This window comes from Photinus pyralis, unplaced genomic scaffold (assembly GCF_008802855.1).
Source record: "Photinus pyralis isolate 1611_PpyrPB1 unplaced genomic scaffold, Ppyr1.3 Ppyr1.4_LG2, whole genome shotgun sequence".
NCBI classification, from domain to species: domain Eukaryota; kingdom Metazoa; phylum Arthropoda; class Insecta; order Coleoptera; family Lampyridae; genus Photinus; species Photinus pyralis.
In genome coordinates, this window is record NW_022170403.1 from 20080636 (window position 1) to 20097994 (window position 17359).

At 39.3% G+C, this 17359-nt stretch overlaps 3 protein-coding genes across 3 annotated transcripts; all 3 read left to right on the forward strand.

Moving 5' to 3' along the window:
* The first annotated feature begins 370 nt into the window (after positions 1 to 370).
* On the forward strand, positions 371 to 2551 carry LOC116163870 (uncharacterized protein K02A2.6-like). The gene has a single exon (XM_031478000.1). The coding sequence runs from the start codon at positions 371 to 373 to the stop codon at positions 2549 to 2551; it is 2181 nt and encodes a 726-aa protein (XP_031333860.1).
* A 1320-nt stretch (positions 2552 to 3871) lies between these two features.
* On the forward strand, positions 3872 to 5737 carry LOC116163871 (uncharacterized protein K02A2.6-like). The gene has a single exon (XM_031478001.1). The coding sequence runs from the start codon at positions 3872 to 3874 to the stop codon at positions 5735 to 5737; it is 1866 nt and encodes a 621-aa protein (XP_031333861.1).
* Positions 5738 to 15986: 10249 nt separating this feature from the next.
* LOC116165104 lies at positions 15987 to 16811 on the forward strand. The gene is made up of 2 exons (XM_031479400.1): positions 15987 to 16326; positions 16402 to 16811. Exons 1-2 carry the CDS (start codon positions 16138 to 16140, stop codon positions 16786 to 16788), a joined length of 576 nt encoding a protein of 191 aa, XP_031335260.1. The 5' UTR covers positions 15987 to 16137; the 3' UTR covers positions 16789 to 16811.
* The last annotated feature ends 548 nt before the right edge of the window (positions 16812 to 17359 follow it).

The window sequence follows — 17359 nt, forward strand, 5'->3', positions numbered from 1 at the left end:
TGTGACCGTGCGCAGGAGCAAAAGAGAGACAGCTCGAGAAGAGCCACGACGAGGGACTTCGAGTGACGCGCGCGCGGGGTAAACAAGGTAAGCGACAACGCTACATGGTGACAACGGTGAGATTGGTTTTTTGTTTCGGTATCGGTAAAGGTACGTACACGCGATACAAAAACTAGTGCGTTTTTTTAATCGGTGACGAACTTACACACGCGAAACAAAAGCGAAACGATAGCGATTATAAAACAAAGTGAGTGTAAATACGCAAGGAATATGTGGAGAAACTGTAAGTAATAACTTCTTTCATTTTCTCGCAACAATCGGCATTTATACGGCAAAAGTTTTATAATACGCCCAATCTAATCATAACAAAATGACGAACGATAACGCTACACACAATGACCCCTCGCATAAGGACATTAATGCAGAACATTTTGCACGTCAACAACAAATACTTACGCAGCTACTGGAACTACAGCGGCAACAAATGACGTTATCTGCCGCGACAACGAATAACGCGGCAACGGTAGCTGTACCTAATCCATCGGTCCCGCCCCCACCGACTTTTTCTTATAAAGCGGAAGAATGGGCTGAATGGAAATGCAGCTTCTATCGCTACAAACGCACCATGTTAGTCAGCTGCTCCAGTGAGCAAACGGTCGATTATTTCATCGGGCATCTGGGTACTAAAGCGGAGAAAATTCTAAAGTCATTTCACCTTTCGACGGAAGATCAAAAAAACTTCGCTATCGTTTTAGAAAGATTCGACGCATATTTCGGCGAAAGGAAAAATTTAGTCTACGAAAGGGTCAAATTTCTTCAAAGGGTGCAAGGTTCTGATGAACCCTGCGATATATTTATAAGCGATCTAACCGCTATGGCCCAAACGTGCGAGTGGGCTCAATTAGAAGGGGAGATGATCAAATTGCGAATTATCGCGGGTTTGGCAGATAGTCGGTTGTCGATCCAATTGCAAACAAGGCCAGATGACAACGTAGACGAGGTAATCAAACGCGTTAGGTTGGCAGAATCACTCCGTAAACAACAAGCCGTAATTCGGGCAAGCGCACCAGCTCCAGCCAATGCGCCAACTCAAAGCGTAACGGAACCGGAAGAGGTTAGCGCCATCTACCACAGCAGAGGTGCCATACCAAAACAGAAACCCCATATGCAGCGACCAAATCCCCACGTTAGGACAGCTGACTACAAAAATGACACCAAATCATGTAGAAAATGCGGCCTCATTCCTCGCCACGCGTTTGCGTCGTGCCCTTCGAGAAACGACACTTGTAAAAAATGCGGCAAAATAGGACATTGGTCCACTAGATGCTTATCTAAAGTAAACAATAGACAAAACCCAAAGATTGCGAGCGTAGAAACGGCACCAGATGAGGAAGACAATTTTTTTATGGGATCGATCGACACGTCAAAACCCAAAAAACCGTGGCGCGCGATCGTTAATGTTAACGACACAAATCTAGATTTTAAATTAGATTGCGGCGCGGACGTTACGGTGATAAGATGGGACGATCTCAAAAAATTAAACAAAACACTCGTAGACGCACCAAAATCACTTATATCAGCCTCGGGCGATAAAATCCAAATTGTAGGAACGTTTGACGCAGATCTCCGGTATCGGAATCGCAAATCTCTCGAAAAAATTTACGTGGCAAAGAAATTGCGCGAGAATTTATTGGGCCGCGACGCGTTGGAAACATTGGGCATGCTATCCTGGGCAAATGTTGCGTCGATAGCAGAGCAATTTCCTACTTTGTTCGAAGGCATAGGAAACTTAGGCAAAACGTACCACATTAAAATTAAAGAAAACGCTGTACCTTTCGCAATAGCGGCAGCACGACGGGTACCGTTACATCTACGCGACGCAGTTAAAAAGCATCTCGACAAATTAGAGAATGAAAGCATCATAAGAAAGGTCAGTGTGGCAACAAACTGGTGTGCGCCTATGGTCGTCGTACCCAAGAAAAACAACAGCGTTCGAATATGCGTCGATTATACTATTCTCAATAAATCAGTACAATCAGAACGCATGATTCTACCTGAGATATCCGAATCCCTGGCTCTAATTGAAGCAGAGGCGGAATACTTCTCAAAGCTCGATGCAGCATCAGGATTTTATCACATTCCTTTAGACACAAACTCTCAGTTATTAACGACTTTTATAACGCCATTTGGACGCTACGCTTTTCAAAGGCTTCCGATGGGCATCACGTCAGCCACAGAACGCTTCCAAAGAGAGATGATGGAAACACTAGAAGGCCTAGAAGGCGTGGTCAACTTAGCGGACGACATGCTAATCTTCGGGAAAACCAAGGCAGAGCATGACCAGCGTTTGGCCCAAGTATTAGAGCGCTTGAAACAAAGAGGGTTAAGACTGAACAAGGAGAAGTGTGTCTTTGGAAAGAAAAAAGTGAAATTCTTAGGTTACACGATCTCCAAAGAAGGCGTGGGAATCGATGAAGACAAAGTCAAAGCCGTACTCGAGATGCCAGCACCAAAGAATGTCAGCGGCGTGAGACAACTGCCAGTGGCGTAACTTCATTTTAAAGGCCCGTCCTCAAAAATATTTGGGGGCCCTTTCCCTTACGCTTAATATAACCGCTTGGATTTCTAATGACAACCATCTTAAAAATATATAAATGAAAGTTCACTAGAAATACACTCCAGAAGATTCGGATTCTTTAATAAAGATATCACCCTCATATCGATCTTCCGACGTTGCTTAACTCTGAACTTATTTCTTCGCTGTTCAACGTTCGTTTTTTGCTTTTCTCTTGGAGGTTCCACTATGGTATTTTCGTCCATTCTGAGATGTCTGCTTTCAAAATTTCAAACGACAAGTACAGGTGCCGTATCTACAGACACCGCTGGAGATACATTTAAACTCATTTAGTTATTAAGTTTGATTAGCGATTTCTATTCTTTGTGTATGAATCCGCCTTTTTTGAATGACGGTAACTGTTTCGTCCATGCAGAGGTAAATGCTAGAGTGTTAAAAGTACTTAGTCGCATTCATCTCGAAATACAAATTCAGTTTAAGGTTACCGTATTCAGGACCTTCAGATATCTTCTGGACTGCAGAAGGTCCCGCTAATTAACAAAGTGTTTCATGAAGGTACTTTATGTAAGAGACTTCGGAATTTTATGTTTCACAAATGGGAAACGGGTGGAGTTGCTTTTAAATCTCTTTGAGCTGGCTACTTTTGAGCATATCAAATTTCGTATTAAATTAAGGTCAGATTTAAATGATATGATATGATGATTTAAATTCAATAGTTACTTCCTCGGATTGTTAATTTTTGTATATTGTAGATATTGGTCCGGATTTTTCACCTATAGGTACCTATTTACCGCCTGTGAACAATGTTATCTGTTCCTTTAGTAACGCAAACTATGTAAATAATTAACACAAACGTAACATTGAAGGAGTTCGGGAAATTTTCAATTTTTTTCAGTATTTTTTATATAAAAATTACATTTTTTGTACATTTTTGCCGGGGCCCCTTTTAAGTCGGGGCCCGTCCTCATTGCGTACCTTTGAGACATTGTAGTTACGCCACTGACAACTGCTCGGCACATTGCAAGTAAATGCAAAATTTTTACCAGAATTGGCTAACATAGCAAGCCCCATATCGCAACTTTTATCTACAAAATATGAATTTTGTTGGACAGAAAGGCAACAGGCGGCACTAGAAGCCATAAAAATCGCATTAACTTCAGCACCGGTATTATCTCACTTTTCTCCTAACAGGAACACAAGAGTAGCAGCCGACGCATCGTCATTCGGTCTTGGAGCCGTACTGGAACAAGAGCAAAAGGTGGCACTTGGAAACCCATCTCCTATGCGTCACGAAAAATGTCCGAAACGGAATCCAGATACGCACAGATAGAGAGAGAGGCACTAGCGGCTACATGGGCCTGTGAGAAATTTCAAATGTACTTGCCAGGCAAACATTTTAGTCTGCGCACAGACCACAAGCCGTTGGTCCAACTGTTGGGAACAAAACCACTATCGGATTTGTCTGCACGGCTACAAAGGTTTAGAATGCACCTCATGCAATACTCTTATAACGTCGAATACATTCCTGGAAAGAAAATGATCATTGCCGATATGCTTTCTAGAGCGCCGATAGAATCGACCGATCCCGGCAGCGACGCGCTTTTAATCGATGAAGTCGAAGCGTTTGCGCAACACATAGGAGAAACTTTACCATTTTCCGACGCTCGTCTACAAAGGATTCGCGAAGCACAAGTCTCCGATCCACAAACGAAAAGAGTGAGGGAATACATCGTCAAAGGCTGGCCCACTAAAAAACGTATGACCCCAGAAGACCGATCATTTCACCAGTTTGAAGGTCAAATGGCGATACTGAACGATCTACTAATGCGAGGCAACAGAGTGTTCATACCGAGAGACTACAGGTCAGAAATCCTCGACCAAATACACGTAGGACACCTGGGCATAACGAAATGCAAAAGTCGAGCAAAGGAGACGGTTTGGTGGCCTGGAATAAACTCTCACATTGAAGACAAGATAAGCAACTGCAATATTTGCATTGAGCACAGGACTCCACCAACCGAAAAATTAAAACCGTCTGAGACACCAGAATATCCGTGGCAGATGATCGGGGCGGACTTGTGTAAAGTAGCGGGAAGAACTTACATAGTCGCAGTGGACTATTGGTCAAGATACCTGGAAGTAGCCAACATGAAATCCGAGACAGCGGAAGAAGCCATAGCAAAACTAAGAACTTTCATGGCAAGATGGGGAATTCCGGAAATTCTAAGAACCGATAACGGACCATGCTTCCGGGGTAACAAATTTAAAGACTTTGCTGAGAAATATGGATTTCAGCACATCACCAGCAGTCCGCTATACCCCCAATCAAACGGTCAAGCAGAAGCAGCCGTCAAAATAGCCAAGAAAATTTTAACGAAATGCGAAGACCCAAATCTAGGATTGCTGAGCTACCGCACAGCGAAACTAAGCTGCGGATTGTCACCATCAGAGCTTATAATGGGCAGAACACCAAGGTCCAACGTACCAGCAAATAAAAGCCTGTACATACCGACATGGTCATACCTGCAATCATTTAAGCGCAAAAGAGAGGTGGAAAAGGCAAAATACGCGGCAGATTTCAACATTCGCCACAGAGCGCGGTCAGTCTCCCCACTTGGGATCGGCGAACAAGTATGGATTACGAACGCAAAGAAATATGGCGTAGTCGTGAACAAGGGACCGGAACCCAGAACGTACATAATAAAAGCAGACAATAATGTCTACAGGAGAAATAGATCACACCTCATAAGAGTCACGAACACACCAACTCAGCAACAAGAAGACCTAGATATAGATCTACCAGAAGACTCCCAACAAATATCACGGGAAGAGGGGAAGGAGTTGAAAGATGACAACAGAGGTCGAGAGAACGCAACCATTGTCGAAACAGAAGCTGGAGAAGGAAGCCAAGCTGAAGAAAACGGAAGAGACCAGCAACGCACAATCGTTGCGGAAACGGAAGAGAGCGCGAGGCAGAAGGAAAATGAGGCCACCGCACCAAGTCCTACAGAAAACGCGACCGCAGTAGGAGGGAAAATAGAGGCCAATACCAGGGCACATCAAGAAAAGTCAAACGCGCACCACCAATATGTAACTCGTTCAGGGCGCCTAGTTAAACCGCCGCGAAATATATGCAACTGCACCAGCGGGTGCAATCACTAAAGGCCGCTGCGATATTTTCCCCAAAAATACTACTCATTGTGTACGTATAGTTAAAAGGACCAAAAGTGTGTGCGTGTATTTAAATCAAGTGTATTGTAAATAATAAGTGTGACTGTCGAACATAAGCATGTGCATGTTTAGTATTAGTGTTAGACAAGCCGGGAACATGACGTCCGGTCCGAACACCCTACAGAAGGGGGGATGTGGTATACGGTGTGACCGTGCGCAGGAGCAAATGAGAGACAGCTCGAGAAGAGCCACGACGAGGGGACTTCGAGTGACGCGCGCGCGGGGTAAACAAGGTAAGCGACAACGCTACATTTTCCGCCTACCAATCGCTGCACTGAAATCGTCTGCCATAGCATATTTGAAAACTATGGAAAAATGGGATTTCTTGATACAAATCTTTTCCGTGACCCTTATAGTTTGGTAATTTAGTTGATCACCTAAAGAAGTCACCTATTCAGCGCCGCCCCAAGTTAATGCTGCCACTTACGACTGGCAGACGAGTGATTTTATAGTTTTCAACGTACTTTCAGCCTGTGTTGTCGAATTTTTTGTCGCTTATGGTTTAGTTACTATGTACGCTGCCTCCCGGTATAATAATTATGCAAAATGCAAATTGCCTTCACCATAGCAACAGCATGGTGTACATTACTTGTCTCAATTGACTTTTGCAATAGTCTCCACTTGGCCGATATTATACCAAACGTACATTCAACACTGTTCCTTGCACGACTCAATCGATAATTAAAAATTCTTTTTTCGTCGTCCAAGTCCCTAACAGGATATGGTCGCAGCAAGTAATTAAGTAAAGGGTATCCCTCATCACCAAGCAATACAAGTGGAGCTTCGGTGTCAGTAAATGGAAGACGTCTGTCATCTGGAATATCGAGTTGTCTTGCTTCTAGTAGATGGAAGAGGGAAGATGTCCTAAAATTTCCACCATCACTCTGTCTTCCTGGAGTTCCTATGTCTATCATAATTAGTTTGCGGTTGGCATCCACAACTGCCTGAAGGAGAATTGAAAAAAACTGTTTATACTTAGTTATAGTATGTTGATCTACTATGAGGGGGAGCTCTTAATCTTAAATGCTTTCCATCAATGCACCCAATGCAGTTAGGAAAATGCCATTTTTCGTAGAACTTAGCGGGACGAAGCGGGACACTTCGAAGCAAACATTCACTTCTAAAAAAGGTGACGGAAACTCGCACACTGGAAAAAGGTATGATTGCAGTATGAGAAGAGAAAATATCGCTAAACGGAAGCTGCAAGGTGGAAGTGGGCGATTTCCCGATAACACGACGTGTGAAATACTGAATATTGAGAAACGGAAGGTAAAACTTCTAGAGAGGGACATGCTCGCAGAAGAGGACCCACATCTGTTATTTTTCAAAAGCCTGATACCGTTTATGCGGGAATTTACCCCTTCACAAAAACTCCGGCTTAGATCAAAGTTTCAAAATTGGATTTTGGCTGAGCATGAGACAACCCAGCAACGCTCCGGTATGCTCAGGGACGTAACAAATGCGCCCAGAATTATGAGACCTTATGATCAGCCACAATACTCTGTTTCTCAATCTGAATCGTACGAAGCACCATGTCTCTTCTGCACCCCCTGCGCCACAATTATCATACGCCAATTTAATGAATGTTGGTGATCTAGATAACCAATATTCATAAACAGTTTATAACAACATTCCATGTACCTACTTATTTACTGTAAACTTGAATGAAGAAATATACTTATCATCAGTGAGTTAATTTTTCCATATCCAAAACAGCTACTTACACTATTACATACAAAGTACCTAAGGCTTCGTTTATTAAAACAATTTATAAATAAAACTAACCTTACTGTAAGACACAAGCGCTGTTCTGCAGAAATTGCTTCTCTGAAGTTTGTAGACGTTCTCTCCAGTTTGTCTTGCACTTTATTTAGAAGATGATCGAAAGCCTCTACACTCATACGCGCATAATTAAAAAATTTATCTGGATAATTTCTCATTTTCTTATAAACCCGGATAAATTCACCATCATAGTCTCTGTCTAATAAGTTGTACTCGTGCACCCACAACCTTCTTTCATTTTCTAACTTTACACATTTAAGGTAGGAGTTATCACATAGAAGGAACCTTTTGGCAAATTTAGAGAGTGGCATCTTCAAACGCCCAATATTGACAATTTCACACATTACACTGGATTCTTAGGTTGGTACCTACTCCAATGCCATCGTGAAGTGCGGCCGCAATTCATCTACCCTCTAGCCACCAGCATCCACCCTCTAGCCGCCAACCTACCCTCTACCTACCTGCACTGCGGTCTTAGCTCGGCAACACCGCATCAATAGGTACCGAACAGTTGGCCTACCATCTCTACTGTTGTGTTACTGAATTATTAAGAAACCAATGTAGAATATTGCTTATTTTTGCCATTTTCAAAAGTGGTAAAGTTAACAGATTATTTCTGCCAATATTATAGCACGATGAAGACTGCTGGTATAAAAGAAATGCATTTAAAATTGTGTTTACTGAATATTTTCCATTTTCCAACAAGAAATCGATTTGTTTTCACCTAAATTTTCCAAAAGTATATTTCTAGAATCACTCACAAAATGAAAAATATCACTTATTATCATAATTTCATAATCTTTTAGCGGAGAAGGTAGGTGTAAATCGTGACAATCTACGTACCTATGTTAATATATTCTCTGAGACCACCGATATTTAACTTTTGGTTTTGAATTACCCAAGACAACTGTGACTCTGTAAGTAAAGCCTATAATTGTTCAAAATACCCAAACCTTCAATTCTGTATCAACTGTTATACACTTGATGAACCTCACAACTTTTCAAAATTTAAAATATAAAAACAAACACTATTAGTTTCCACACTCATTTTCCGTCTTGCATGACTAGGTACTTTACTAAAAAATTCTGTCTAACTTTTTATAAAATCTTTTTGCAGCCAAATATCTTGCTTTTCTTTGAATTTTTCTGCAATCTTCTGTTTTCTTTCTAAGGGATCGGTACGAGTTGACCTTGTGCTTTCCTGGTCCTTTGGAAGCTTGAATACAGTCACATAACCATTTTCTTTCATGTCGCTAGCATAAGTGCTATTGCAACAGGGCACACAACAGGGACGAGAGTTCTCATTGAAGGCGTGTGGAACATCTGGACGAGACATATCTATTGTCGATGTGAACATCTCGAAAATGGAGTGTCGGAGGATGATATGTGCAATATTGCGGAAGCTTTCTGTAAGGGTTTGATTCTTCTCACATTACTTATTGAATATGTGTGTCATATTCATTCATCATCTAGTGAAATAGCAATAAATTTTGCATGCTAGTAAACAATAATATTGAAAAAAATTCGCTTATCTGTACAAGAGATGCTCACAATTGTTTAAAATAATACGTTTGTAACGTATTTACTTTACACAAATGTACCTACGATTGCCGTTTTAACGTTACGCCAATGAACTGTAGGCGGCCATGATTTGGGTGAAATAACAAACAAATGTGACGTAATGTGGGCTTCACTTTACGATGATATGGTCACTCCTCACTCTTTCCTTCTATAAGCCATGGTTGATACCTACGTGTTCGAGAACTTATCTCACGTTATGGTGCCAATAGCACATCTTTGTGTTGCCGCGGCTGCAGTTTTATGCAATGTGAAACACAAAAGAAGTGTTGGGTGAGTGAATGGATTTCAAGAAGAGAAAAGTATGGGGCCTACCATAAATTAATTGATGAGCTGAGAATCGGAGAATCAATCCCAACAATTTAAACATTTTATTCGTATGTCAGCGGTAGATCTTCAGGAACTGTTATTACAAAATTAAAAAGCAGGATACTCATTTACGTGCCACAATATAATAAAACTCGCACGTTTACTTGCCAAAATATCGAAACGAAATAGAAAGTTTGCGAGAACTTGGTGAGCTGCACTTTTGCCTGTTTAGAATGGCAATAAAAGTGTCGCAAGAATTCTTCCGCGAGTTCTATCAAATGGACTCGCAATGCTATTTACACTTAAGGGTGTAATCCAGTAGTACAACATTTATGCGAAAACAGTGCGAATTATATTTCGTCTCAATTCTGTAAAACATGAGATGAAAGACGGGGCTAATTTTTTTCGTGTAAATTATACATTTAAAAAGTATGCTACAGAACAAAATTTTAATATTTAAGAAAAAACAATTTTTTAGAGCACTGCCAATACAAAGTGAACTTTTATAGGTAAAACGGCGTAGAACACAAATTATTTTAAAAATCTCTCTGTAGCATACTCAGAAAAAACATTAGCAAACCATAGAGCCATCGACCAAACTTTCAAATAAATTGCAAAAAATTTTAGACGAAATATTCATTCGAAATTTTTTACGAAAACTTGCAGCGTTTAGTGAAGTCATTCACCATTTATAAATGTACAGTAGGCAACACATCATGCAGCAGGCCTGACTTCATTAGCGGCATTGTTGCGTTTATCGGGACTAATTTACAAATAGAAACCCATTAGAACGTATTATAATTCCATAATATACTGGGTAATAGAATTCACAGGGAAAATGTGATTTATTTTTGGGTAAATTATAAGTTTGCGTCTTTTCTGACGTTTTTTGTAACACTCCTAAAATGTTAGTGTGATAAAATTTTGAGATTATTCCCATGTAGCATCCTTCGGAAAGAGATATAATTTGCATAAAAAGCGTTAGTTCTCATTTATTTTGTGTTTTTCCCGAATTAGAAGAAATTTTGAAACATCCCTAAAATTTTAGTGTGATACAAATTTGAGATTATTTCCCTGTAGCATCCTTCGGAAAGAGATATAATTTGCATAAAAAGCGTTAGTTCTCATTTATTTTGTGTTGTTCCCGAATTAGACGAAATTTTGAAACATCCCTAAAATTTTAGTGTGATACAAATTTGAGATTATTTCCCTGTAGCATGCTTCGGAAAGAGATATAATTTGCATAAAAAGCGTTAGTTCTCATTTATTTTGTGTTGTTCCCGAATTAGACGAAATTTTGAAACACCCCTAAAATTTTAGTGTGATACAAATTTGAGATTATTTCCCTGTAGCATCCTTCGGAAAGAGATATAATTTGCGTAAAAAGCGTTAGTTCTCATTTATTTTGTGTTGTTCCCGAATTAGACGAAACTTTGAAATACCCCTAAAATTTTAGTGTGATACAAATTTGAGATTATTTCCCTGTAGCATCCTTCGGAGAGAGACATAGTTTGCGAAAAAAGCGTTAGTTCTCATTTATTTTGCGTTGTTCCCGAATTAGACGAAATTTTGAAACACCCCTAAAATTTTAGTGTGATACAAATTTGAGATTATTTCCCTGTAGCATCCTTCGGAGAGAGACATATAACAGTAATCTATTGACAGCATCAGTTGTATCTTCAAATATACTTTTAAAGTTCTCATTTATTTTGTGTTGTTCCCGAATTAGACGAAATTTTGAAACACCTCTAAAATTTTAGTGTGATACAAATTTGAGATTATTTCCCTGTAGCATGCTTCGGAAAGAGATATAATTTGCATAAAAAGCGTTAGTTCTCATTTATTTTGTGTTGTTCCCGAATTAGACGAAATTTTGAAACACCCCTAAAATTTTAGTGTGATACAAATTTGAGATTATTTCCCTGTAGCATCCTTCGGAAAGAGATATAATTTGCGTAAAAAGCGTTAGTGCTCATTTATTTTGTGTTGTTCCCGAATTAGACGAAATGTTGTAACATCCCTAAAATTTCACTGTGATACAAGAGATTTTTTGTAACACATCTAGAATATTACTAAAAAAATGTACATTTTTTTAAAGATATCTAATTTATAGGTACTTATTCGCTTACATGCGTTATTTTCCAGATAGGGTCAATACAATTCATGGAGTAATTACTGGGTTAAAAAAATATCTTATTAAAAACTGGGAAAAGTTAAATTATTGAGGATTAGCCGTTGTGACAATGATTTGCGTTTTCTAATCGATGTTTAATTATATATGCATATTCGTCACAATGACTAATGACCCGGGGTAAATTAGCGTAATTACTTGTTTACTTTATACAATGGTTGGGCAGGTAAATTCTTCAATCTTTGTTTATTCGTTACCATTTCATTACAAGTAAATATTATGCAACATCATACGTCAAATAGAATTAAAATTTAAGTGGAATACACCATGGGCGTAGCCAGGTTTTAAATTCGGAGGGGGTTCAAGTAAATAAAACGACAAAGAGTGCATAAAATAACGTCAATATGTATGTGAATAAAAAGAAAGCACAGAAACTGCATCGCATTAGAGATGAGACAGCCGAGCCGCCCGAACGCGAAGAGTAGGGGTGGGATACGGGCATAAAACTATAGAAGGTTACCGAATGCGATCGGCGGTAGAGCAGAAAATTGAAAATGTATTGCGCTCCTCTTTTCTTATTAATGTATGAATATAACATTACTGTAATTAATGTTTTGAACATTTCGGGGGGGGGGGGGGGGGGTTGAACCCCGAAAACCCCCCTTGGCTACGCCCATGGAATACACCCTTAAGAGAGTAGTGTCCGACAGTAAATCGTGCGAGTGTTTTTTTCTAGTTTAAAGGCGCCTTTAGCCCCTTCCCATTATATTCATTGCTACTTAGGTATAGTAAGCCTCATTTACATAGGTGGTAGTGCAGTGCTGTTGCGGTGCGGTGCCTTTGTATAAAAGTTTGAAATACGCATATCCACAATTCACAATGACATGTGCAGTGCAGACGACTTGCAGCCACGTGCCGAAAGTATGTAAACTTCAAATTTTCTGCACTGCACCGCACACTACGGTAGCAAGCACCAATAGGAACGCTTCATGTTTGTCATGGTAATCTGTCACAGCTAATTACATAAGCTCTTCATAGTGTTTGCCCGGGTTGTACATTTAATTTAATTGTTTGATTGATGGATTTTGACGATTTGCTGCTGCTATTGCTGTTTGTTGTTCATAATTTTGTAGAATAAAATAATCCGCACGCGCACCGATTTTGCGGTGATTGTGAATGCAGATGTCAAAATGACAGCACCAACCATATATATAAGAGTATATATATGGCACACACCCGCACCGCACACCAAGACAACGGCACCGCACTACCACCTATCTGAATGGGGCTCTCTCGCCAGGAAAGATTGCCGGTCACAGCACACCTTGTGTCGATTTACAATCTTTGTTTTTATTAAGATGCGAGGGACTTCTGGAATATCCTATTCCAGGCTAATGTTGAACAAAAAGTCTTTTCGTTCAACATTGACACGATACTATTACGGAAGTCGCTAGCACCTTACGAAAAACAGAGATTGTAGATCGAGATCAAGTGTTCTGTGACCGGCAATCTTTCCTGGCGAGAGTTATACATATCCCATGTTGTCTTTATGCTTCCCCTTTTCTTTCTATTTTGAATTCCGGTGTTCCATATGTGTTTCGCAAGCCGACTGTTTTACAAGGTGTCCAAATAAGCGTTTTAATTTTTGTCTATCTAAGGTCTCTATCACTTCTCACTATCTTCTTACTAGGTGTTGAGAAATGACACATTTTGCTTTTGTGCCTACAGTATTTTTACTTTCTGTATTTCATAGCGGTCGTTTATCGAAGAGCCAGTTTGTTATCATATTCGTTAAAGTTCAAGTTGTACAGAGATTGAGAATTGGTATTACCAGAGTTGTTGACGTAAAGTTGTGCCTTCAGCCTTCAATTTAATTTCGTTTTGTTTTGTGTTTTCGTTAATAAATTTCGCCTAAAAATATTCGTTTTTTGTCACCTATTTATAATTACAGTCCATTAAGCTTTCCTGATACTAGGAATTCACCCAAATCCCCTTACCCTTCGCAAGAACTTCATTTCTGTAGTGTGTAGTCTGGTTTCTTGTTATTCATTTAGCACCCAACTCTCTACCGTAGGTCAATATTGGTCTGTAACGTTATTGCTGTAAGTAGATTCCATTAACTATTTCTAATTAACTGTTACAGTAGGTACTTACCGAAATAGTTTCTTTCTATCGCCTTTGGCATATTCTAGGAATTCATAGCCATGTACTTGAAATGTAGATAACAACAAAATTCATCTTGATTGTAACATACGTGTATGTTTGGTTGCATATTGTAAGCAACCTATGACAACGTCGCATTTGTATATACACGGCGGCATCGCCACTCACCCGTATGAAGTCACGCAATAAACATGCTTCCTAAAACCATTGAATTTATAACTATTATAAATTCAATGCTAAAACTATCGCATTTATTATCACAATCAGCCGTAAATAGCATAAGCGTTACATGGTGTCAGAAGTTCGTTTCGAGGTAAAAAGTTCAGTGTTTCGTGTAAAATTGATCGGGCGTAGGGTGACCATATATTTTAAGCATGAATGCTGTACAGCAAATAATAAAACAGTTTTTTTATGTTGCCATTTATTTTTAAAGATATTTCTCAGTTGAATGAACTTTTTTCAATAACGCTTGATTATCTTTAATTTTTGACAAAAAGTCCTCGCCAGACTGTCCTAAGTTACACCAGTAGAGGAGTACACAAGACTAGTCTAGACTCTAGTTGGTCTCAACCTCAACGAAAACACGTTTTTCGAAAAATCACTGGCGCAGCATTATAACGCATCACATGCTCTAGGACCTAGGTGGGTGAGGTACGGTGAGAACTTACCGAGTGACGACTGCCGAGTCGCGCGAATCGATTGCCTTCCACACTGTGCGGAAGCCCGGAATGGCAAAGCCGAGTTGCAAATTTAATAAACGGAGCAATATGCATACTCCTTATTTTACATTGAACGATATAATGCTGTACATTTGGCTGTACATCACTCGACGCTGTACAGATTGTCAAAATTCCGTACAATACAGCAAAATTCCGTACATATGGTCACCCTAATCGGGCGTGTAAAAATTCCGCAATAAATCAATTTACCGTCAAAGACGTTATCCTTACGAACAATACGAACCACGCGGAGATTACAAAATGGCGGGTATTAAACCACCGAAATCTCTCTTAATTAACAACGACGTGGCTAAGAATTGGAAGAACTGGCTTCAACAATTTGAATGGTACGAAACCGCAGTACAGCTACAGGAGAAAACGGCAGAAGTACAAGCAGCAACGTTCATGAGTACAATTGGGCCAGATGCAATCCACATATTCAACAGCTTTCATCTTACGGCTGCGCAACAAAAGGACATCAAAACGATAAAAGATAAGTACAACAATTACTTTATTCCAAAAATCAATGTTTCGTTCGAGCGATACAATTTCTTTAAAGTAACTCAAAAGGAAAGCGAAACATTTGACGAATTTCTAACCGTAATTAGAAATTTGGCCAAAACGTGCGATTTCAAAGACTTGAATGACGACTTGTTAAAAGACAAAATTATATTCGGAATTAGAGCGGAACAAGTTCGCGAGAAGTTACTAACACAAGAGAAATTGGATCTCGATAAAGCTATTTCAATCTGCAAATCGTCCGAACAGACCACTAAACAACTACTAGAGTTAGGTCAAAACGAAAGCAAAATTGATAGTGTTAAGAAAAGAATTTTTCTGTAGACGATGCAATAGTAAACACGGGAAGAGCAAATGTTCAGCATTTAACCATAAATGTCAAAAATGTAATAAAAAAAGGGCACTTAGAAGCTTCCTGTTTTTCCCAAAAGTCTAAAAAGCGTACCGATATAAATATCAACAAAGTAGAACAAGAAATTGACAGTAGTTCGGATACCGATTCACTCTTTATAAACAAAATTAATCAGGGATCGCATGCCGACTGGCAGGAAACAATCCATCTCAATAACGAAATAGTATATTAAAGAACAAGTTTCATAAGTAGCTGTTTTATCGCACGTGTCCAGTTTGGAAAATGAGCCGCGTAGCGGCGAGTTTTCCAAAGGACAAGTGCGATAAAACGGCTTATGAAACGAGTTATTTATACTACTTTTTCTATTTCGCGTGATTTCTATTGTAAAAAACTAAAAATAGTTCAAAATTCTGTACTACTTCACATTAGTTGTAAATGTTAAGTTGGTAGCACTGGTTCGCTTTTTCAAATTGAAAATTTTGAAGTTTCAATTTTTGCGCAGATATAGCGAATTGCCATTTGGTACTGCAATTTTTGTGAAATAGAAATGGAAGAGCAGCACGAAATCATAACTTGCACGCCACCTGAATTGCGGGAAATAGCAAACAGTACCGTAGGTAATTTGCTTCCGCAGAAATCGAAACTAAAATATGAAAAGGAATACCTTAAATTTGACCAGTGGTGTAAAGAAAATAAAGCCCAACACATTTCGGAGAATGTTTTATTAGCATATTTTGAATTACAAACTCATTTGAAAAAGCCATCGTCATTATGGTCAATGTATTCGATGCTACGATCCTACCTAAATGTGCATAAAAATGTAGATATATCAAGATACGTCAAGTTACAAGCACTGCTAAAAAGATTTTCGCAAGGCTATGAGCCAAAAAAATCAAAAATTTTAGATTTAGAGCAAATTAATCGATTTATTCAGGAGGCTGACGACAAGCATTATTTAGATACAAAAGTAAGTAGAATTTTTTGTTCTAGTGGGTAGGTAGGTACTAGCTACAGGAGTATCTTGTTTGTATTCTCGTTGTAGGTTATTTTAATAATGGGCTACAGTGGGGCATGCAGACGCGAGGAGCTGACTAATATGGCACTGGGCGACATCCAATATAAAAATGATATTGTTGTTGTATCGGTGCCTAAAACAAAAACAAATGTAATGAGACAGTTTGTCATCACCGAGAAATTGTGGATTGATATTATAAAAAAATATAGCAGCATACGCCCAGTTAATACTTGCCATCAACGATTCTTTGTAACATACCGTAGTGGTCGCTGCATTACTACTCCGATCGGAATCAATACAATGGGCAAGACGCCACGAAAGATTGCAGAGTTTCTACAATTAGCCAATCCGGCACAATACATCTGGGCACTGTTTCCGGCGTTCAAGTGTCTCACATTTAGCCAACAGCGGTAGTGACTTGGTCACCATTAAACGACATGGCGGGTGGAAGTCCTCCGCAGTTGCCGAAGGATAAGTATATTGAAACGTCGGTTCAACGAAAAGTGGAAGTTGCAGGAACTCTTGCCCAAGCAAGTAAATCATCCTCATCATTACATGGAATTCTTGCACAAGGATGTACATCAACACATGTAGAAAGTGCCGTTCCCAGTGCTATAATTGAAGGAAATATAAATCGTGCCGAACACAACATCGTAACCCACAATTTACCTGGTATCAAAGTCAATACACATGATGGAGCTGTTACCGTCAAAGTGTACAATAATTGTACATTTAATTACGCAGATAAGGACGAAATCTAAGTTTGTTGTATTTACTTTATTATGATTAAAGCTTTCGTTGTGCAACTTTAGTTAGAAATGTTTGGTTATGTTATGTACACATTAGGAATAAATACCATCGACTATTAGCATTTGCAATGTTACCAACAGTTGAAAACAAAATCTATGCGGTGCGTTAATGGCTATTATAGAACGATACGCGATTGCGTGCGGTAATGGAGCTATAAACAACGCGAAATAGAAAA